At 39.4% G+C, this 22953-nt stretch overlaps 1 protein-coding gene across 6 annotated transcripts; it reads right to left on the reverse strand.

Moving 5' to 3' along the window:
• Positions 1–1435: 1435 nt before the first annotated feature.
• On the reverse strand, positions 1436–20408 carry LUC7L3 (LUC7 like 3 pre-mRNA splicing factor). 6 transcript variants are annotated; one of them, XM_058852023.1, is made up of 12 exons: positions 20198–20408; positions 13503–13569; positions 12452–12491; positions 12047–12191; positions 10999–11073; positions 10806–10910; positions 9574–9735; positions 9102–9385; positions 8400–8560; positions 3416–3556; positions 3205–3310; positions 1436–1886 (listed from the first exon to the last, which is right to left on the reverse strand). In XM_058852023.1, exons 1-12 carry the CDS (start codon positions 20294–20296, stop codon positions 1874–1876), a joined length of 1398 nt encoding a protein of 465 aa, XP_058708006.1. In that variant the 5' UTR covers positions 20297–20408; the 3' UTR covers positions 1436–1873. The 6 variants fall into 6 exon arrangements, with proteins under 6 accessions (XP_058708006.1, XP_058708004.1, XP_058708009.1 ...); XM_058852021.1 differs by having other exon boundaries at positions 1436–2788; XM_058852026.1 differs by lacking the exon at positions 3416–3556.
• Positions 20409–22953: the final 2545 nt, after the last annotated feature.

The raw sequence follows: 22953 nt of genomic DNA on the forward strand, positions 1-22953 counted from the left end.
CCAGTACATTTGTAACACCTAATAAAAGACTGTCAGGTTATCAAAACCAGTATGGAAAAAGCATGTAAGAGGTGCTTACTGAAATCAGATACTTGCCTTTTGCCTAGCATTCCTAGAAAATCTGGGATGGTATTTATCCTGGGCTTGAGCTTTGAAAGGTACCTCTCACAAAGATGAATTAATCTCTGTGGAGATGTTTGTACAGTCAAATCTGGAGGCCGAAAGGCACCATATTTCCTATGCTCTGCAAAACAGAATTTTCCTTCAAGCATTAAAGACTCCCCCTATGATACTTTCAGAATCTGAATCCCAGGCTAATGTACCTAAGGTACCTCATTTTATCATTTTTACTTCTGCAAAGTAAGGGGAAACACAAATCCTGTAACAAGTAAGTGCAGTGGAAGGTGCAAGACAAACATTTTCATCGCTGAAAGAAGTAACTCATCCAGGAAGAGGCTGAGTCCTGTCTCCTAAGTTCTAAAAGGAGGAGGTGTTCATCCAATGTCTTTCCAATTAGGATTTAGCTAATTTCACTTGCTCACACTTTATTTTCTCTGAAAAACACCGCCATACCCACTCTCCATCCCCTGTGCCCCTGCACATGTACTTGCTTAAATTAATAAACAATAGAATATAAAAATAGAACAACAGAAGTCAAGAAAGGAACATAGCTGTCTACATGTGGTATCAAAGCCTAGCCCTACTGACCAAAGAGACCAAGATACAGATTCCTCCCAAGTGCACTTCACACACAGGCCACAGAAGCCAGCACAAGTTACAATGGTGTTCTGTCCATGTCTGACTTTGGTGACATACAGTCAAGGCCTGAATACTAGTGAGAAAGAGAATGTTCTTTTAAAAGAGCATAAATTCATTGCCTTACAGCCACAGCACTGACTAGTACACACTGCAGTTCTTTTCCAACAAGAACCACTCCTGCTTGCACTACAGCTTCACAGGGCACATCTCCCTCCCTGTGTGTCTGTTCTGACCAACTGCATAGGGGCTGTTAATCAATAATACATCAATATTATAAATATCAATCAATAAATAAAATATCAATGTAATATAAGCAATGCAAATATAAGGCAGTCTGAATGCCAACTTCAGTGCTGGAATTGCTCTTAATATGCTGTCAAAGTTGAACAGTTTTGTAAAGAGTTAATATCTACATTTTTATTGCAAGATTTCTATGATTTCTTAACCAACTGCAGCAAAAGACACTTTTTGGGGAGATGCTGAACCCAAAAGCATTTAACTGCTGCAAAAGTAATCCAGAAATCAAATCCTGATGGCACCAAAAAAACCCAAACCCACAAACAGCACAGAATAACTAAGCATCCAAATTAATAAACTAAGCTTGAAGACATGAGCAATTTATTAGGAAAGCAGCTTAATTAATATTATTAAATGTTCAATGACAGAGACAATCAAATTTGTAACAGAAATTCAAAGATACTTTATTTCCATTTCTCATATATCAAGAAGCTAGGAATTGCTTAGTTGTAAAAATGGGATTCATTTTAGTTTGATTCACACAAATACTAAACATTTATTCTTGTATTTTAAAGTCCAAGAATGAAAACTTGCAATTAAACACTGAGCAAGCCATGTGTTCAGGTTATGTTGGTTTCTTATCTTAAAAAGTCTTAAAGAAAAAAAAAAGGATACAGGACTTATATTCTCAGTAGCATATGTGCTATTATCAACACATCTTTCTGAACTCTGGGAGGAAACACCAGTCCTGAATTAAATTTTTTAAAAAAAAATTCTAACTCAACTTTATATTTTTCTACGTCACTACAGCTTTCTTTCACCTCATTTTAAAGCAGATCTTCAGTTTAAGCTGTCTTCCGCTGTCTTCACAGACTCTTCATGTAGTAGTCCTATAATGCAAAATTTTGGGAGAACAGACGATTAGACAGCATTAGGAGCATTTTGTTTACCATTCCTATACACTCGCCCAGTTGTTAGCTGTCATCTTAACTCTACAAAAACATCAATGAACATGACTAGCTTTAGAAGCAATGACGTAGCATTAATGGTTTAATATCAACATTAAATGTTTAAGAGCTCCTAGCATACATAATGCAACTACAGTAACAAATTATGTTACAAGAAGCTCATTTATCAGCTGGTATCTCCACTTTTAGTTCCTTATTTCAGGAATACAACTAAAGACCTTCTGTAAGAAAGAGCGGGGAAAAAACTTCAAGTTGTCCTTTCAATACAGTATTGGAATTGCCTATTGCTTAGCTGCTTCATATCCCACAAACTGTTTCCAGCATACATTCCTGCCATCAACACTGTCATCATTTGGTGGCATCTGTCTCTGCATTTACATTTGCCTTACAAGCCTGTCATCAGCCATTCCACTGTTCTGTGCTACGGCTGACTGCAAAGTCTCCTACACAGTAGGAAATATTAAACACATACCTCTTAAAGACTTGAATTGCATTGAAAGTAACAAGGCGAATATTATGTAGTGTTTATTGCATTTTAAACTCTTTAAAGATATCTAATTCTGGGCAGCACTGCATCCCTACACACAGTTGAAAGAAAATTCCATTCTGTTAACATCAGATTTACAGTATTCACACAATACACAAAAAGTCCTTTTCACTAGCTTCAAAATCAAAAACACAACAGTAAGCTTAAAGATTACAGGCAACAGCATTCAAACATGGATGTGGGTAGAGAAAGGAGTACCTGGCATGAGTACCTGCTTAGTTTGACTGAATCCTTGATTTTTAATTTGGCTTTTCATGGGCCGCTCACAACACCAACGCTGTGTGAGGTATGGTAGTCAGCTGCAATAATTCATAAACCCTACACTTCCATCAATCCAATGCTACTGGCTCTCGAGTTACAGAACAAACTGCATTAGAATGCAAGGCAATAAAGCAAAAAAACTAGAAACATCCTTGACAAAGAAATACTAGCAGTTTATATGAAAACAAAGTAGTCCAACATGTGCCTCAGATATTAAGTATTTAAGCAAAAGTTTCTGCTGATGTACCAACACAATATGGACTTAAATACAAAACCAGTTCAACTTTTTTTAAAAAAACGAAACAAAATCCCTAAAAATAAAAAAAAGTACCATTAATTTTTCTATGGTGACTATATTACAAATATGTCCCAAAGAGGCACACTAATGGGGGCACGAGTCTGCTACAAAATAGCTGAGACAAAACAATGTACCTCAAAATGTTTTGCAGGACTACACTGTCATTTCCTTCAGAAGGTGCTTTAGTTTGTCTTCTTACTTGACTTAGTTCCATCTTCATCTGTGCATACTTACGCTGCACTGTTAAACAGTAACAAAAAGCCCTAATCAAAGTTTGAAATAATGCACTTACCTCTGTCTGATCTGAGGTCATATCAGATCAGTTTTAATTGGACTGAGTGTCACCTTCAGATTTTATGTCTTCATTGGTCCCATTGACCTCATTCTTAGTCTCACTCTCCTTCGAGTCTGTATTTGTGTCTTCACTCTGTTTTTCTCGACTACTGGACTTCATACTACTTTTTTTATCATCAGATCCCCTCTTTTCTGCCATGAAAGAAGACATTGACCATGGATTTCAAAGTAAAAACAAACATTGCACATGTGAGATATATATTGCATACAACATGAGACAGTTACTTTGTATAGCAGTAACAGTAATACTCAAGAAGTTACAGAAATAGGCTTCAGACTACCATGCTGGAATGGAGAGGGGACAAAATAAAGGTAGAAGGGGACAGGACAGGGTGGGGGAAGAGGAGAAACAGAGGCAGCTACTCAGCTCTCTGTCAAAATGAACAAATTGGGGGTAAAGAGGTTAGGCAAATGTGTAATTATGGTGCATGGCTTCCTTACTTGTTACGGGACTCTTTTGGTCCCCAAGTTTTGATTTCTGATTGTGTATGGCTTGCTTTGGTTTACAATTCTTGTTAATTATGGGTCTTGAAAGAGAATCAGAAAAGAGTGATGGGACAATGCTTCACTGCATAATCAAAGAAATTGATACTTGCCAATTGAAAACGAGCAATCTCAAACTATCAAACACTTTGGGAAGCAATATTAAGCACTGACAGCTCTGCAGGTGGAGATCAGTGACAATCAAAATTAAATTTGAAGCTGCACATTTGTCAGCGTTGTTAATTCTCAATTTTATAAAAACAGCCATCATTTATAGACAACTCATTAAAAGGACTTGGGAAGACAGCTTGGAAGACATATAAAAAGCAACTTTTTTTCAAAGGCAAAGAAACAGCAAGATATGGGGGAATGAGCCCACAATTTCATCATGAATTGGGAAGCTCACTGAAGCATTTGCTACACTAAAAACTCAAAGAAGGAAGGAAGCCAGAAGTAAAAATATTTCCATGGGAAGAAAGACATTCAGTATTAGAGCTGCGTGCCTCATCTGTAAATTCAGTATTTTCAAATTTACTAAAAATACCAATTCCTGCTGTATTATTTCACACCATAATATTCACCTCTTGATCAGTAAAGACACTCTGGAGAGAAAAAAAAAAAAAAATCCAGAAAACCAACCTCTCAGATGTCATCATACAGAACAACATTCATGCTCTTTTTTCTGATTATTCCCTGCTATCCGGGCAAAGTAAGTAATATAAATAGACAGATATATCTCCAACACAGGAGCGCACAGATCGAACACTCTGAAAAAGCTATTTTAAATAACATTATCACCTAGACTGGCATAACAGACTTTAATATTCCAGGAGACAAAGCAAGAAATTAAGCTTTAAAAGAACAGCGACATCCCGACTTCTTTGCTTTATAACACACTACACCAAAGGATAGGGTAAAGCCCTCACAGAGAAATGAAGGCAACTGCCTAATGACCACCAGTAGTGAGGATTCACCTGCAGAAGCACATCCAGTGCAGGGTGCTTGGAGAAAGCACACGGCAATGTCACCCAGCTCACTGAAAGACTAAGTCAGTTTGGGTCTGTCTGCCCTTGATTTGGCAACTCCGCAGGTAGATTGCACTCTAACTAACCTTGTTAAAAAGTCTTCTTTTTGTGTCTTAAAGGTATCTCCGGTGCACACGTGGATCCACTGAGGAATAGTAGTCTTGTTTCCCCGCAGAGGACTAGTAGTCAGTCCAATAATCTTATCTTCTGTCCTATGTAGATATGGTAGATCTTAATAGCCCTATGGATGTGCAGTGTGCAGGGTTTTGTTCTGTCTTTTTTGTGTCTTGAATGTGGTCAGGAAGGATAATTTTGTTCAAGGTTAAAAAAACTAATAAACTGTGGCATGAAAGATCAAACTCTTCTAAAAATTTTAGAATTAAAACAGGTTTACCATAGCAAACCTCCAGTTTGCCAAGCAGAACTGAAAAAGTGTATTCAACAAATAGCCCAATAACTTTTTAACCCCTAGAGTATCTGCAAAAAGTTAAGTTCCTCCACTGTATTTTTAATCAGTAAGAGAGAAAGCACACAAAATTAGTTTGCTGTTGAAAATGGGTGTATTACTTCAACTGTGATGTATTAGGTATAATCACATAACATTGACTTTGCTTCCTGATTAAACACATTAAAGCACATTTTTCTGATTGAGTTTGTGCAAGCAACTGAGATGTGTTTTGTGAGAATTCTTACCACAACAAAGTGAATCGCTTTACTATTCAGAAAATCAAACATAATATCCAGTATTACTGAGCTGTTCTGGCAGTATCTGCTGAGGTTTAATCACTAACATTAAAACATGATCATAATTACTTTTATGTAAGTATCAGAATCCAGATTAGGGAAGGTAGAGAGCCAAGCCAAAGTGGTCTAGAGGCCCATTCCAGTATGAACCCTTCATAAAATTAAGGTACTTGGAAAATAATTTTTCTTTTATTAAAACTCCCTATTTACTCCATCTGCTCTGAAGTTTGTTAACTTCAACACTAGATGCATTCTACTGATTTATATTAACCTAACACTCAGCTGTTAATGGCTGGTGTTAATGGCTGGTGGCTCCTTTCTTTAGCAAAGGTATCCCTGACCCTGAAATCTGAGTGACAAATCAAGTGCCCCCATTTTTACACATACTTTTTTCTTATAACCTTGGCTGTTGTCTTCTACAGTATCTTAGTGAACAAGAAGCCAGGACTTCTGAATTTTCGAAGTGTGGCACTAATTTAATATGCAATTCTATGCAAATCTTGGGAAACTGTTCCTTGGGGTTTTTTGGTGTTAATATTCATATTTATAAAGCAGTTTGGGATTTCCAGATGAAAGGCACTACCACAAGTAGTTAAAGCCTTTGCTGCTTACTTTTACAACTGCAGATCAGTGATGGCTATAAAGACCAGCAGATTCTGAAGCAAATATCCCCAATGTACTAAGATTTAACTTTTAAGTTACTACTTAAGTTACACACTTCAGATATATGAATCTCTAAAGCTTTCCTCTTTACTACCTACCTACAGTGCCACATTGTAAATATGAAGCTGCAATGGTGCTTACAGCTTCAGCACAGAAATTGAATGTGGTCTTATTAACTACTACTGGGGTTTTTTCCTTCCTCCCCTCCTCTTTTTAATTTTTTTTTTCTGTTAAAGGATTTTCCCAGCAAAGGGAAAACAACAAACTTCTTCTGCTCTAAGGCCTATTTGTGTTTTTACAAATGTTAAGATGGCACAGTGAAAAAAAGTAATTGGTTTTCCCAGGTGGGATTTTCATCGCAGCTCATAGCATCACCTCACTGTTCTCATCTCTGGTGGAAGAAAGTAGCAAGCAGCAAATAAAACAGCCAGCAAGGAAATCAGTCAAGTTAAAACTAAAAATACTTGAGATGCTGAAGAAAGTTCACTAGCTCCTCTATTTATGGGAAGATTAAGGAAAGAACTGAGAAAATTGAATTGAGAAAATCTCAAAACCAGATCAAATTTGAATAAATAAGAGAACAGTTACTTATATGCATAGATACACACATTCAGGAAAACAGGACATTCTTGACCAAGTACCAAAAATCTGTTCATAAAGCAGGCAAAAAAGGCACAGTATCAGGTAAGAATAGTAACAAATGGACAGATATAGGCTACAACACTGAATCTGAGTTTAAAGCCTGCACATCATTTCCACTGCCAACGAGCAAGCAACAAAACCCACTCTCTTACATGGCAAAGGAAAATGAGAGAAGCATCAATACTAAAGGTGCCCCACAGTATAAACCAGAATAATTCAAACAGTCCAAGGAAGTCAGGGAAGAGAAATACATGAAGCATTACCAACATTTTGGCAACCAATCCACTGGATAAATACGGAGAAGGGTCAAGCAGACAGGCCTATGCAACCCAGACACATGCACAGAGCACCTTTCATTCCAGAGAACCTCAAAAGTACCTTAGAAACACAATTGTTTCATCCATTACTGATGATCAGCCCATGAAGTGGGGTGGCTGTTTCGGACTGGCCATTAGTCAGCTCCCCACCAGAGCCAGAAGTATTACGTTCCTTCAGAAGTTCCAAAAGACTTTTAAAGGGGGAAATTTAGCAATAACAGTGAATTAGTATCTTCTCACAAAATTTGAATCTACAGTGTTCTCACTGTAGCTCTTTGTAATCCTACTTAAAGTCAAGTTTCTGAGCTTCAGCCTCTGGTGAAGCAGTGAGTCACCATGAATGCTGTGGTACATGGCATGTACAGCTACAAAACCGTTCCAAGGACTAACACAGCTTTCTGTTGAGACTCACCTGAATACTGACAAAGCAAAACTCACTTTGTTTAAACAACAAACAAAATAAAAAAAACCCAAAAAAACAAAAAAACCAAAAAAAAGGGAGAAAGGTGGGGAGGAAGAGCAGGAGACTGGGGAGGAGGCATAAATTGTCATTTAGAGCATCACAGAGATTCTGCAATATTTATCTTGGACCGCATTTATAGATTAGAAAAAAAACTTGAAAGCACTGTTAAAAGAATAACAATGGAAACCTGATAGTGTTGAGAAGTAATAGATGGTACAGGTGAGAAGCCAGGTACCAATCTCCCACAAAACGTGTGCCTGCAAAGGGTAATTTGCAAATATCCACTAAGAGTAGGAATGTAAGACATTCACTCTTACGAAATGATGATTACAGGCTTGTTTTCCTAAAAGTAAACAGGTCTTAAAATATGAGAAAATCCTTGCACACTTCATCTGCAGACAAAGTGCAACAGGTAAGAGAAGGACCCTGGGGTGTAGGTATGCACACATATGCAGTGATGTTAACTGGAAAAAACAAAATGCTTCAAATTGCTTGCAGCAACACACACAGCTTTCAGAACCAGGTCTGATCTGGTACTAAGAACTTTCAGTCACTCACTGAAAGGCTAACAGCTTTTGAGACTCTAAGAAGAGAGTATTTCAAAACTTGCTAAGAACTCAGTCTTTATACAAACATACCTTTTTCTTTTGACTTCCTGTCTTGTTCTCTCTCTCTGCTTTTGCTTCTGTGCTTGTAGGACTTCCGATCCCGGCTTTTTGACCGTCTCCTGTCCCTACTACGAGACCTGTGTTTCCTTTCTGATCTATCATGGCTTCTGCTTCTCCTCCGGTCACGACTCCTTAACATTCAGAGAGAATTTCAAAAATGTAAATCTCAGCTGCTATTTTCTAACTCGGAATATAAAACTGTAGAACAGTAGCACTTTTAAATACAGTGATTATCTGCAGAAACCAAATCTTAACAAATTGTATATAAATATTTCCCAGTACATAAGACCTGGTTTCATACTGACCTCTTCATTTACTAAAACACTTAACTACACAGCTTCAAAGTATCTACCACCATGAAACAAAGACCAACTAAAGGAAGAAAGAAGACCCTACTTTTTTGGGAGCATTCTTTATCTGCTGAAAGCTCCCTCATAAAGCAAATTCCACCACTACGGTGTCATCTTCCAAAAATGGACAGAAGACACTCAGCAAAAACTTGCCTATCCTTAGAACCAATAAGGTGTGTCTTGGCTTAAGAAGCCAGACCTAAGTGAAGCTAACAAATCAGTGATGTGACTCAGGCTGACAGATCAAGTCCCCACAAGATTTTTACCTTTTGGAAAGTTATAGGAAAATACTTAAGAGACACACAGACACAAACACAGGTACCTGCTCCGCCTTCTTTCTCTGCTTCTTGACCTTTTGTGGTCTCGTGAGCGGCTGCACCTCCTGTCAGATGTCCTGCTTGAATGCCTGCTACGTGATCGGCTCCTTTTACGTCTCTCTCTGTCACGAGCCCTCTCTTTTTCCTTCTCTTCCTCTTCACGTCGTCTCTTCCTTTCCCGCTCTTCTCTTTCCCGCTCCCTCTCCTTCTCTCTCTCCTCCCGTTCTAGCTTCTCTTTTTTCAACCTTTCATCACGGTCAGGCTCTTCTGTTCTTTTTCGTAACTTTTCCTTAAAAAACAAGTTCACAGGAAGAAATGATGATTACTCAATGACTCACTCAAGAAATGACGACTACTTATACTTAAGCTTATAGATTCTGAGGATATAAAAGCCTGAACTTTTCACTTGACAGCCTTTTATGTAAATTAGGAAGCCTCCAAGAATTTTGCATTTCAATAACTGAAGGAAATACTTACTTTTAAATCTTCTACAGTAGCTTTTATTTTGGCATAACCCATGTGCTGCTTTCCCATCAAGTGGTCATCTACCCTGGATTGTGCATCTCCTACAATTAAAAAGGCTCCACAAACTTCACAAACTTCCATTTGTTTTTCCTGGGCTGCAAAGCTCTCAATTGTCTGAAAAAGAAGAATATTTGATAAGGCAAAAGGAAAGTTTTGGTCAGTGAAGAGGTTTAGAACTCTATATTACTGTTGTCAAATCGCAGGCTCTACTGAAAGCTGAAATCACATCTGCCTGCTTTCTCTTAGGAGCACTGCACCCCATCAGAGTAAATAGGGAGAAAAGAGGCCACCCTATGCCCATTCCCACATGGAAGGAGCCCATGAGAAACCACAGAACCATTACTGACTGCATTAATATGTACACAGTTACATCTGCAGCTTCCTCACAATATCAGAAAAATTAAAGTTTTAAGTTTTTCTTTTAAAGCTTTCTTTTCCAGTTTTAAGATTACTTTGGCATCAACTGAAATGTCAGGAGCTGCAGAACTACCATGGAATATACCTCAAGGAATCAAAGGGCTAGAATACCCCATGAAGAAAAACAAAAATAATTACTGGCTTCAATTTAGAAGTAGAGGGGTCAAATTAAACCACTGTTTCAACAGACATATGAGAAGTACACTGATATTTCAACATAAACCCAGGTGATTATTGCTGTGCAATGTTCATGAATCATACAGTATGGACACAAACACGCTGTCTGCAACATTTCTGGGCTCTCAAAAGATAAAACAAGAATCTCAATTTGAGCATTTCATTAAACACCAAAGTCAAATCTTTAAACTTAAGTTCCTTTTCATTAACAGGATCTTGATACTTAACACATTCCCTCTGGCTTCTGTAGCTCTCAAGAGTCAGACAGATGCCTGTCTCTAGTCAAACCTTGACTCAAGGGCTTTCTGTAACAGTCACAGTAGTTCAGTACAATTATATTGCAGAGGCTACAGGGCAAAGTTTAACTGAGACCTCAACTAGAGGAAGGTGCAAGCTCTCTTCCAGCACTGCTAGGTGAATATAATAATTTGTATGCAGGAAACCCACTCTCAAGGTAAAATGCCTCATCAACACACTGGACTAACAAAGCCAAATGTCCTGTTACTATATAATAAATTCTGCACAGACCTTGCATACCTTCAGCAGAAGGATATTTTGGTATGTCTCAGAACTACAAACACATTACTTACTGAAGTTGTAGACCTCAGCAGTTCTCTCTCTTCCTTTAACTGCTCAACGAGTTTCATCATTCCTTGTGCTTCTTCCACCTTCCCTTCTGAACCTAGTTCTTCAATCTAAAACACAATAAAAAAAATAAAGTTTAATTTTTGATCAAGTAACAAAAGCAAGAGATCTCTCTTATGGGGGTTAAAAAACCCTCACCTGTTGAAGCAGTACATCAATTTTGTCAGTTAACACCTGAATTTTCTCTTCATTTTTACCAGTAGGTCCCGCTCCCTGCAAAAAGTAAAAGAGTGAGTTGGGGTTATTCTTCTTTTGTTAAAATAGCTTAAGCATACAAATGTATGTCTTCTCATATTCCAGAGATGCTCTGGGAATAACCTCCCCCTGGGCCTCTTCTCCCACAAGAAGCTACTAAGAATAGTCTAGTCTAATATAAAACACTCCTCAATACAATTTACCCCACTCCTGTTAAGTCTAGTCACACTAATTCCTCCCAAATCAACAAAAACGTTCAAGGTCCTGGCCCATAAAAGGCAAGAAAACTGTATTCAAAGTCCTAACTTCAAACTCTGACACTCCCATGCAGCTATTACATATCTTTGCAGACACTGAAGTATGACTTAGAAGTTCTGTGGGCTTTGAATTCAAATTCTGAGCATAAAATGTGAAAAGAATCTCACTTCAAAGATGCATTTGTCAGCAGTGTCCTCTCTGCAGGCTGTCAGAATAAGCTTATTGCTGCCCTCCCACCTCTGCTCTGCTCCACAAGTGTTGTCTCTCGACCAGGTATTGTCCACAGCTCCTTCTGAAGCAAGTGGACTTTGCACAGAACAGTGTGGGGCAGCAGAAAGGAGCAAGGCAGTCACAAAAGCCACAGAGCACAGGCCACAGACACTGCTCCAAATCCATCAGGGGACAAGATACAGCTTGCTAGTGCAGGGAGGGAGGAATGTGCAACTAGTGGAGAGAAGGTGAACTGAGGTCAAGGTAAAGACAACACTTGACAGGTAGAGAACAGATACTCATTCTGAGGAAATCAAGAGACAGTGAGAACAGAGAGGGCTCTTGCTGACTGTGGAGTCTCTCTTGGCTCATCCATTAGCGCCAGATACGATCTCCTGGCTAAATGATGAAAAATCTTATTGATCAGGAATCTTCTGGATAACAATAAGTTTTACCTGAATAGGTAAGGCCCTGAAGACACTGTCTACAGGAAAAGCTGCCTCAAGGACTCTTGCAGACTCACCCCAGAAGACTGTTGGTTCTGTGACAGTGCCAAACGAGCATGGCCCCTCCGGATCCTGCGCTCCACCTCTGCAAGCAAGCTCTGCAAATAGCGCAGGAAGTCTCTCTCATAGCCCACCTTCATAAACCGAGAGCTCTTCTCATACCTGAGAAAAAAATTTAAAAATGAGAGCTCACATCAAGCCCTAATAGAAGAAAATTAAATAACAAGACACACAGTATTATAAATTCTTGCTCAGAGTAAGAGAATGCTATAAATTTAAATAAGTAAATTTTTATTCAAATAAAAATATAAATAAGTTTACACAAATAAAACGAGCGAGTAATTTGTAATGTTTGGGTTGCTATTAACAAATTTCAAAGATACCAGAAACTCTATCTGCTTTAACAAATCAAACAAACTTACTGTTTGCGTAGGTTTTCATCATGTATTTTTTCACAAGGACCTAAGAAGACAACACAAAAAGCTAAAGTTTGCATTCCTAAATGTTGTATTCATATTCCACCAGCACCAGTTTGTGCACCATGACAGAAAAGGGCTATAAACATTTCACAAGGACTTTTATGCTTCTGGCTTTCTACTTCCTTTGCCTGGAGCTTGAAAGATACATTAAAGAAAAAGAATACCGACATTGTTTAGTAATTATAAAACCAAAAGAGACTCTATATACAAAGTCTTCATAAAAATAGGATTTCCAGATAAAGTTTTACATCATTAAATACAAACAAACAAAGTAATATCCTAAACACCTGGAGCTTAAAAAAAAAAAAGGAAAAAAAAAAAAGAAAAAATTACATATGAAGGGTAATTTCATCAGGCACTTTCTAATTTCCAGGGTTCTCTGCAACACACAGGCTACTTTAAACATAGATCTTCAGAGTAAATTAGGAGGTATGTGCTCTGACTTCATGAAGGTGGCTGTGTTAAAATTCCTCACCATCCCCAGACTCTCAAACTCTTCAACAGACTTAGAAACTAAGACAAAAAGTCTGGTTTTGCTAAGTGACCATCTCCAAACAACATCCTACAGGTAGCCATCACTTGAAAACTACCAGCAATTTACAGCTGGTCTTCAGAAGTAACTACTACAGTAAGAGAGTCTCTAAAGTAAAGCAGCTCAATCATGGATACTCACACAAAAATAGGTTAAAACCCTGCCCAGGTAGAATAACCCAAACTAGAAACTGACACTTGAGCAGGAGAAAAGCACCCCACACCCAGTAATTTGGCTTACACAGTAAGAAAAAAAAATTAAGACATTTTTTCACTTAGACAAAGTAGGATCTAGGATAAATATTTCTTTTAGCATATTGTATCACTAGAAACCCTTGAAATGAAAAAATAAAATTCAAAGTGTTCTGACAGAGTAATTAACAATAAAAAACATAGTTTGCATTCAAAAGCTCAATTGTAATTACTTTTATGTGAATAAAAATGTCATGACTTATAAACTTACCTAAATCAGAACGGGTATTTGTAAATAATTCAGCTGGGCAAAAGCCACAAAGGTAGTATTTGCAAACCTGATAGAGAAGAAAGAAACAGGCATCATTTTTTGCCCCTTGAACTGAAAATTTTATGTAATTGCTTTTATTTCTAAAACACAGCGATAAAGTTTCCTTTAAACATAGTACAATTTCTAAAAATTTACACACCCTCTTGTCTTTATATTTCTTGGCAGCAGTGAGTGCTACAAGATGCATCTTGATGACAAAAGACTAAAAATCTTACTTTTCCTTGCAATAGTAATAGTTCTTAATTTTACCACCAAATATTTAAGATTAGAGGAGAGAGTCATCAGTTTATAAATATAAATATTTACTAGTTCCAAAGGAAAGGAATTAAATCAGATTGGACTATTTAATAAGTTTGAATTAAATTCTTAACTATGAAAAGCCACAAGAGATGAGAACAATTGCCATGGAAGCATGGAACAAGTTCCTCTTCTTGCCTGGTTCAGCCTTCACTTCCTCAGAGCTACTTGCCCGGAGAACTGGAGCTACCTGCACTCAAACGTGAGGTACTGCCCCAAGGACTGTAATGGCAATTAAAAGACTGAGAATTATCCAGAAGCTTTCCCACTCCAATGCTTTTACAATTCCCTACTTTAAGAATGACAGGCAACAAGACATTATATAGCTCTTCAGGCAGAAAAGAACATTCATTTTAACCTGGTTTCCTGCCAATGAGAAAGGGTTTGGTTTGTTTCTGCACAGTATGGTTTTACGTTGAGTCATGTTCTTTTTCTGATAACAGAAAAAGACCACCAGAGAGTTCAAAAACCTACTAACCTGTTACTCTAGTCAGTAAATACTTAACATATGATGAGGTAAAACGAGCTTTTGTTAAAAAGATATTTCACCCTCACCCACGAACATGGGCTTAGCTAGTCAAGTTGGTCAGTTCCTGATGTTCATAACACAGAAATATCTCCTGTCTATTCATCAGAAGAGCCATAAGGGTAGAATCTTAGATCTAGTAGAAATACTTTGATCCCTAACTTGATAAACAGTCTTAAATAATTAACTTTTCACTAGGCCCTTCCCACAGATGTGACTGCCATTAATTAAGGGGTAAATCCAAAACTAGCCTGAACATTCTACCAGCACCTCCTTTACATCATGTTACTTTCTGATTTTTGGCAAATCTAGTAACTGTGAATGCATTACAGCCTAATTCTAATCCTCTCACATATCCTTCAGAGAAAGACTTGCAGGATCTTATCTCCCATGATACTCACTAAAGTATTTGAAGAAACGAGGGTGAGAAGAGAGGCCCCAAACACCACCAACTCACTAAAAAGCCTGTGATATCCGCTGATCAAATTAGATCAACCCGATTTATTTTTCCAAGCTGCAATTCAGGCTATGGAAATTAAAACACTACTGAATGCTTTAGAGATCACTCAGAAAAACAATCAGGCTTCTATTAACAAACCATGGACAAGAAACACAAATCTCTTATGTTATCTGAATACATCTCCCATGATCCAGGTCTGGACACTGGTACTTATCTGAAGCAATTTACCAAGAATAGTTAAGAAAACATGCAAAATGACCTTTTTTTTTTTTTTTTCTTCTCAGAAGGACAAAGTTACTGGACAAAATCTGGTTTCAGAATCTGCTCTTCTCTGAAAGCTGCAATATCCCTTTTTTTACTACGGTGTTGCTTCAAAGGAGCAGTTTCTGGGATGGATTTCTGTACTAGTCCATAGAAATGTAACTTCTCTATACATTCTCTTCTTCCATTTTCTCATACTCACATCCAGGTATAAGGATCAGTGGAAAGACACCTCCCAAAAAATTTCAGAGATGGATTAGACAATTTCCTAAGACACAGAGAGCACAGTAATGACAGTCTGACCGTACCATACTGTTAAAAGGGCTGTAGAATATCTTCTATCAACCAAAAAATTAGGCAAACTGGCCTGTAAAAATTTAGAAACTACTAGTAACTAAAGCAGCAAAGGAAAAGTACTTACAAGTATGATGAACAAAACAAAACAAAAAACCCCACCCCCAATGAAATCCAAAAGAATTACAATTATTATTCAACAGCTCTACTAGGAAAGTCCTCTTTTTATGAACTGATGGTTATAGCCAAAAGTTGCAGTAACCAATACTAAAATACAAGGTTTAAACACTCCATACACAATAGCAATTATTTATCTATTAAAAGCCCCAAACAAACACAAGCCATATCCAACAAACAAGAAACTCAAACCCAAAATAATGACAAGACACACACACACCAAAAAGCTGCCATAATTTTCTATCAGCTTCTAGATGCTGTCACTCTAGCACTCGGATGGCACTCCTAGTGAGTGAGACAGTGAATTAATTACCTGACATTCTCTCCTAGGAAGCAGCCTGCAGAGAAATACTCACTTCAGAGTGGTTCAGACCACTGTGGCAGAAGTGATTTTCTTCCCCTCTCATACCTATTTCTTTATGCTCTTCAACTAAGTTTGCCTCAACAGGAAAATACTGTTTGCTGGAATCCTGCAGCATCTTGCAAGTATCATTCCAGCTCAGCTTCACTGAGTGCAACATCTGCCTTCCCAGGCTGAACATCAACTGCACTTCCAATCAATCCTAAGTAATCAATGGTGAGTGGGAACAGTAAGGGCCAAGGAATGGCTTAAGCATCATGGAGTCATAAAGGACTGAAACAGAGGTGATTGATAAGCTTCAACTGGCATCACTCATGCACGGTTTATCAGGCCACTGCACTAATCACAAGTAATATGAAATTATGAAAACACATTCTATAACAGGCAGTTTGGTAGGCCTAAGTCCCTATGCAGGTAACAAGCGTTTACTCCTTTCTGCAGAATTATTATGGCAACTCTGCTACCAAGAAGGTGCAACAGAGAAGTGTCACTGTCAAACTGCTGCTGCAGGATAAGCCAGAGCTTGGGTCTCAAAGCTCCCAAGTGCTCTCATTTTGGTAAGACACTACCACACTACAAGAGGAATGCTTGGAACTTTCCACTTCTTCATCACAAATTGACTAATCCCTGAAATCTCATGGAGGTGGGAAATAGTATCCTTTACATCCAAGTCCATTAAGTTAACAGCAAGAATTGCAAGCTCAATTGGAGTTTGGGAAGCAGTTCAAAGCTTTCCCATATAAGGAAGGTATTGACAGATCAATATTATTAATGCTTCTACATTAACATGTTTCTCTTCTTCAAGAAATTTATTTACTGATGGAGAAGTATCTAACAGTAACAAACAATGACATAAACAAATTCCTTCAGGGAGACAATTCCTAGTAAAAAGGCTGAGAATAAAATCCAGCAGATTCTGGTTTACACATCAAAAACCTGTAAATTCCTTCTCATAGCTGAGTTCTTTGAATCCATTAAAGCTCACATGAGCAGACATTTTAAGAGCAATGCCCGCCCACCCAAACAAACATCAGCCCTTCTCCCAAACCCAAGCTTAAAGACAAATGTTTTTTGCTCTTGGAAGAGTATTAGTAATGGAAGGTTAGGTTCTCTCCCTCTGTCCCCTGAAGGATTAAGTCCTTAAATTCTACCTAGATGTGAAGCAATTTAGGTCACTGGCATTATAAAAGTAAAAGCACAACACATTATAAATAGCTAAAACCATCCAATCATATTCTGAATACCTACATTTTAAGAAACTGCATTATCAGAGGTGATTGCTCACAGCCATTTGTCTCTAACAGCTCTTCACCCCTTTCCACTTTCCTGAAAACCCGGAGTTTGCCTTGATGAAGCATTGAACTTACAAACCTTACAGGAGCACGGGCAGTCTGTGCTGGGCTGTCTTGTGCTACAGACCAGCCTCAGACTCTTATGCAATCGTTGTTTCTGTAATAAATCACTTTGTTGCAGGTGGCATATTAAAGCAGGAAGGCGTGAATCAATTAAGAAATATACTCTGTCTACAGATATGATAGTAAGCAGAAAGACTGAAATACAAGATATTAATAATTTCTTCCTGCACACAAAACAAAGCCTTTTTGCCATAACCAGGATTGGTTAAGGACATGCCATCATACTGAAATATACCACAAATGGCATTCCAATTTTTAAAGATTAAAGGCTTTAATCATGTCAAAGTTTTAAAGTAAGAACTTAAGCTCTACGAAATATTCTATAATATATGATCAACATGTTTCATTGGCACTGCAAATAAATTACACACTGAGCTATCACACCCTGTTTCCACACTTTCAACTTCCACTTCTATCTTGCATTTCACTGCACCTTCCAGTTTCTGATAGCCACATGGAAATAATCTTCAAATGATAAGCAAAATAGAGATGAGCTGCTTCTGATAATCTTCCACATTCAAAACTGAATGTGACACAAAATTCTACATTTTGGGATCAATACAACATGCTGGCATTGAGCAGGCTGCATGTTGATCTATATCTAATCTCAAAAGAAATTACATTAGCACATGGATTTCACATGAAAAGCAGGACAGCAGGTAGAGAAACTAATGTCACCATTTGAACCTCATCTGCATTTCCTGTCTTAAAACATGTCAGCATTAGCAAGTTTAATCTTTAGGCGACAAAGTCAAACTGAGACACGTGTTTAAGAGGCATAACTGTTGGGTTTTCTGAACTCATCAGTTGACTATAGGAACCTAGGAAAACATTCCTTGCAGAAAGGTTGTATTAAATCATAAATAAAAGCAGAAGCAGAGCAAACAGCAGCAGACCCTGCAGGACTGAAGGCTCAATCCTAAACCTGTAATTTTCCCACTGCTGTCAGACACAGAACAGCTCTCACTTTCTTAACTGTCAGAGGACTGGGAAGGAGAGACAAGGCCCTGTTTCTAAAACAACAAAACACAACAGCTTAGAGATGGAGTCCTTTGGTTATGGTCAAACTCTTCAGCCTAATGTTGTAAGTGAAAAGAAAAACTGAAAATATTCTGATTTGCTTATTTGAAGAAAGTAATCTGAACTTATTAAAAGCAAATGATAGTGAAACAAAAACCAACCAAGAAGAGAGGTCTTTCTCACCTTAATTAATAAAACAAACCAAATCAAACCAATCCCCTTATCTGTTCTACCTGGATGAACATGGCTTAAGCCATTCACCTTGTATTTCACATAATTCATCTAACTCCTCCTTATTTTAAATTCACAATCAAAGGAAAATATCTGACTGTTCACCTAACTGAATTATTTTCTTAATGAAGTAAGCATAGAAACACATAAACAAGGTCATGAAAACTTCCTGAACTCACAATTTCTTCCTGACTTGCACTGTTTACCTAGAGCAGCATTTTTCAAGGGAAGGAATGGTTCCTCACACTTGAAAAATTTAAGGTAAGATTGGTCCTTAGATCATGCAACTGCAACCAATCAAAACAAATTCAAACAAGTATTATCTTCCTTTATAATGACCTAAATCCCATATAAAAACATGAAATAATGTATCTGATTAAGATGCAGTTTAGAACAGCCAAACCCAAGCACTTCTCCCTCCTCCCAAATAACACCCCAAGCAAATGCTAAGGGGGAAGGAGCTGAACGCTTTGTGCAACTTAAACCACAGAAATTCCTATCACTTAAGTGATAAATTATTGTAACTGTGACACTTTCTTTTAACACATGGCATAACTAAAAAAGGTACCATAAACGGGAGAAAATTGAAAAATTCATCAGCGTTCATCTCCCTCAAAGCAGCAGCTATAGGAACTATTACGTACCACTGGGTTTTCCATAAATAACTTACAATCCAACTATGACGGCCAAAACTAACTCATCATTCATTAAAGCTCAACCAATGGAGAAACCCCAACTAATAATAACAATAAAAACAACAATAACAACAACAACGTTGTCTTGTTTGGATTACTTACTGCAGAAAATGAATGAACACCACACTAACAAAAGTACCTAAGTACTCCTAAACAGTCTTGTTTAGGTTAGCGACCGGCTCTCCTCCCCAGCAGATTCCTCTGAGCGAGGAAACATGGAAAGAATAAGGCTTTTCTTAACCAAACCCTCACTTTCCAAAGTCTTATAGTTATTCCTTGTGGTACAACCTCCAGACATTAAAGTCGGTACGCGCATGCCCTTCTTTTTCCTCCCCCAACACCACCCCAAGAAGAGATCCAGAGACAATTTATCTCCCAAACTAGAACATCTGTCCCATCCCTCTTCGTGGAAGGCAGCAGCTTCTACTGAGAGGTGCTGAATTCTTTTAACCGCCCCGACGCTTTATTTTGTGCTTCCCTACGGGAGACCTCCGCCACCAGCAGCCTTCTGGAAACCCCAGTTCCCGTTAACGGCGGCTGCCGCAGATACCCAAACACCGGGGCTGTCCCTCTTGCAGCCCAACAATAGCCCGGCAGTGTCGGGATCTTCCTCCTCCTCCTCCTCCTCGGTGAGACTCGGCGCTGCTCCCGCGCACGGCCGGGCCGGGCCCGCCCTAGGCCGCCATGCAGGGCCCACCACAGAGGCGCCGACCCGCACCCCGACAAACCACGCGGAACTCTCGCTCTGGCCGGCACCTCACCCCTTCCCTCTTCCCCCCTCCCCGCAGTTGTCTCCGGCCGAGAGAAGCCGCCCATGTGGCTACGACAAACCCCTGGCCCCGCGCAGTGTGCGAGAGCAGCGAAGGAGGGAGGAGATAGGCGGCCCCGCTGCACTCACGCTCTCGTGGTCCCACCGCACGTTGCTGCGCTTTTCATCCGGGGCCAGGTTCCTGTCCCGGCCCATGAGCTCATCGAGGAGCTGGGCGGCCGATATCATCGTGAGCTGCGGGCCGGATCCCCCTCGCCAGACACCACCTCGGCCGCCTCGCCCCGACCGCCTGCGCCGCTCCTGACAGAGACAAAATGGCGGCGGTGGCTGGCCCTGCCCACAATGCACCGCGCGGGCCGGGCTGGCCGCGCTCCGCTCCCTCACGGCGCCTCCGTGCCGCCCAGCCCGGGCACCGGCGGGACACGGGGAACAACGGGGGGTCCCGGCTAATACCGGAACGGGGAACCGCCACAGCCGTGCCTGGCTCCGCCTGAGGGACAGCGGGTGCCACACAGACGGTGTCCTGCCCAGTGAGGTGTCACGGCAAACCAGGTCTAGCCCAGAGAGGAATGATGAGAGATAATGTGCTCCCCGTGGTGTCACTGTGGATGGAAAGCTGTCGCGACAGACAGTGTCCAGCCCAGTGCGGTGTCACAGCACCGGGACACAGCCCACACACACAGCGCTAGGTGGGTTTGCTGGTCGTGGCTGGAGGCGAAGGACACGGGCCTGGGCACAGCTGAAGCAGCCTCAGGGCCCCCTCTGCATCCTTCCAGAATAAAATCACCCAAACCGCTCCTGGAAGCTACCGAGTCCCGCTCCTGAGTGCCTCCAGCTGGGCACGATCTCTTCAAAATGCAGGGAATTGTAGGATCGTTATGATGGAAAAGGCCTCTAAGATCATCCAGCCCAACCATCGCCGCACCAATAAACCATGTCCTCAATCGCCATATCCACACGCTTTTTGAACACTTAAGTTAAAATGTTAAAAATTACAATAAAATATTGGCTTTTGCGTTTATGTATTAGCTTTTACATGTTGTTATTAATCCTAAGTATTTGGATATGGTTATCCAAATAACCATAAAAGGATATTGGATATCCTTTTGGCTGCTTATTAATGTAACACAATCTATTAGTTTTGCACCATATAGCTTGTAGAAATAGTGGTGTGATGAATGTACTATATCATAGGTCTTAGCAATACATGGAATGTTAAAATGCTCTTAAGTAACTAACAGAATGGTGTTACTAAGAGAAGGGAATTACGCTTGCTCCCCCCACATCTGCTGATCAACCTCTCTAAGTGATAACTGATACAAACTAGAGCACTGGAGAAGAATTATAGAAGAACTTGTTAACTGCTTATCAGGGTGTGTGAAACAAAAGGATGGAAACACAAGAAGAAATAAAAATATATGGACTTAACCCACAGGATGTCATGCAGATAAGATGATGTGTAAAATCAAACAAAAGAGTTCCTGAAACATCAAGAAGCTCACAAGAATATTTGAATAATGTATGAAACACATGAATATGCATATACCTCAGTAATGTAACAGTACATAAATAACACTGTCTTAATCTGCTGGTGTGTTCTTTGGCCAATAGCCAGAAACACCCCCAGCATTGGACACTGTCCCTTTTATCCCCTTATTAATCTTTTAAAAATTCTAAAGAGTGAACTCTATTTTTCACACTGGATGACTCCACCACTTCACTGGAAAGCCTGTCTCCATGCTTCACAGGTTGAGGGAAAATAGAAGTCCTGCATATGTAACATAAATCTTTTTCTTTGACCATAGAACCAGCCCATTTTGTTTTCCCTTCTACATGTGACCTTGTACTCGATAGATACTGAATACAATAGCAATTGTCAACTATTTCCCAATTCCTCAACATCGTTTTGAATGTCCTAAGTACATGCAATTAATTAAAATTTTAATTATATTTTTTGAAAAGCTTGAAGCCACTGTTCATGCTGATCCTGTAAGACCCACTTAGACTGACAGCAACTTTGTTCAGCATCACTGAGGACTTCATGCAAGCACCTGAGGAGTTTCCTACTGGAAATCTCTCCCTAATGCAGCACTGTGAGGCACCACAAACTTCTTCCAAGCTTTGCAATTTTGTACTGATTTAAGAACCCAATGGAACAGTTGGAACAGTGTGATTGAAATCAATGTAACACAAGCTATGGTATGAATTTTCAGTCAATATCCTGCAGTCTGGGTTTGGGGATGGGAAGGAAAGTGGAGTGCTAGTATTGGGAACTGGAGCAGAACTGGGCTGTTTCAGTTTCTTTGTAATGCTCTGATTGCATAAAGGAAGCAAACAGGAGTTACACTGAAGCCCAACTACTGCAGAATTCCTTGGCATGGTGCAGTTGCTGCACAGAGCAAGCTGGAATACAAAAGTTTGAGTAGAGTTTGAAATTATTATTTTGAACTTGGTTTAGGACAAATCCACGAGGACAAAAAACAGCTTTTCAAACCAATCCATGCAAGTGGCAGGAATTACCTATAATCTTTCCAATTGCTTTGCAGACAGTGATCTTTATTTTAGTTAGGTTTTTTAGGGATTAGTTGATTCTGCTGAGAACACACAAAGATGATGGAGAGTTTCCTATGCAGGATAAGAGGATGCCCCATCCTTGGAAGTGTTCAAGGCCAGGCAGGATGGGGATTGGAGCAGCCTGTCTAGTGGAAGGTGTCCCTGCCCATGGCAGGGGGTTGGAACTGGATGAGTGTTATGTTCCTTCCCAACACAAATCATCATAATCTTAAAAATCTCTTCACTACCTCCTCATGCAGTTACCAGGCAAACCCATTTTTTCTGAATCCCTCTATTTAGCCTCTTTAGCAGCAGGTTTTTGCATAACAGTG

Source organism: Poecile atricapillus, chromosome 17 (assembly GCF_030490865.1).
Source record: "Poecile atricapillus isolate bPoeAtr1 chromosome 17, bPoeAtr1.hap1, whole genome shotgun sequence".
NCBI classification, from domain to species: domain Eukaryota; kingdom Metazoa; phylum Chordata; class Aves; order Passeriformes; family Paridae; genus Poecile; species Poecile atricapillus.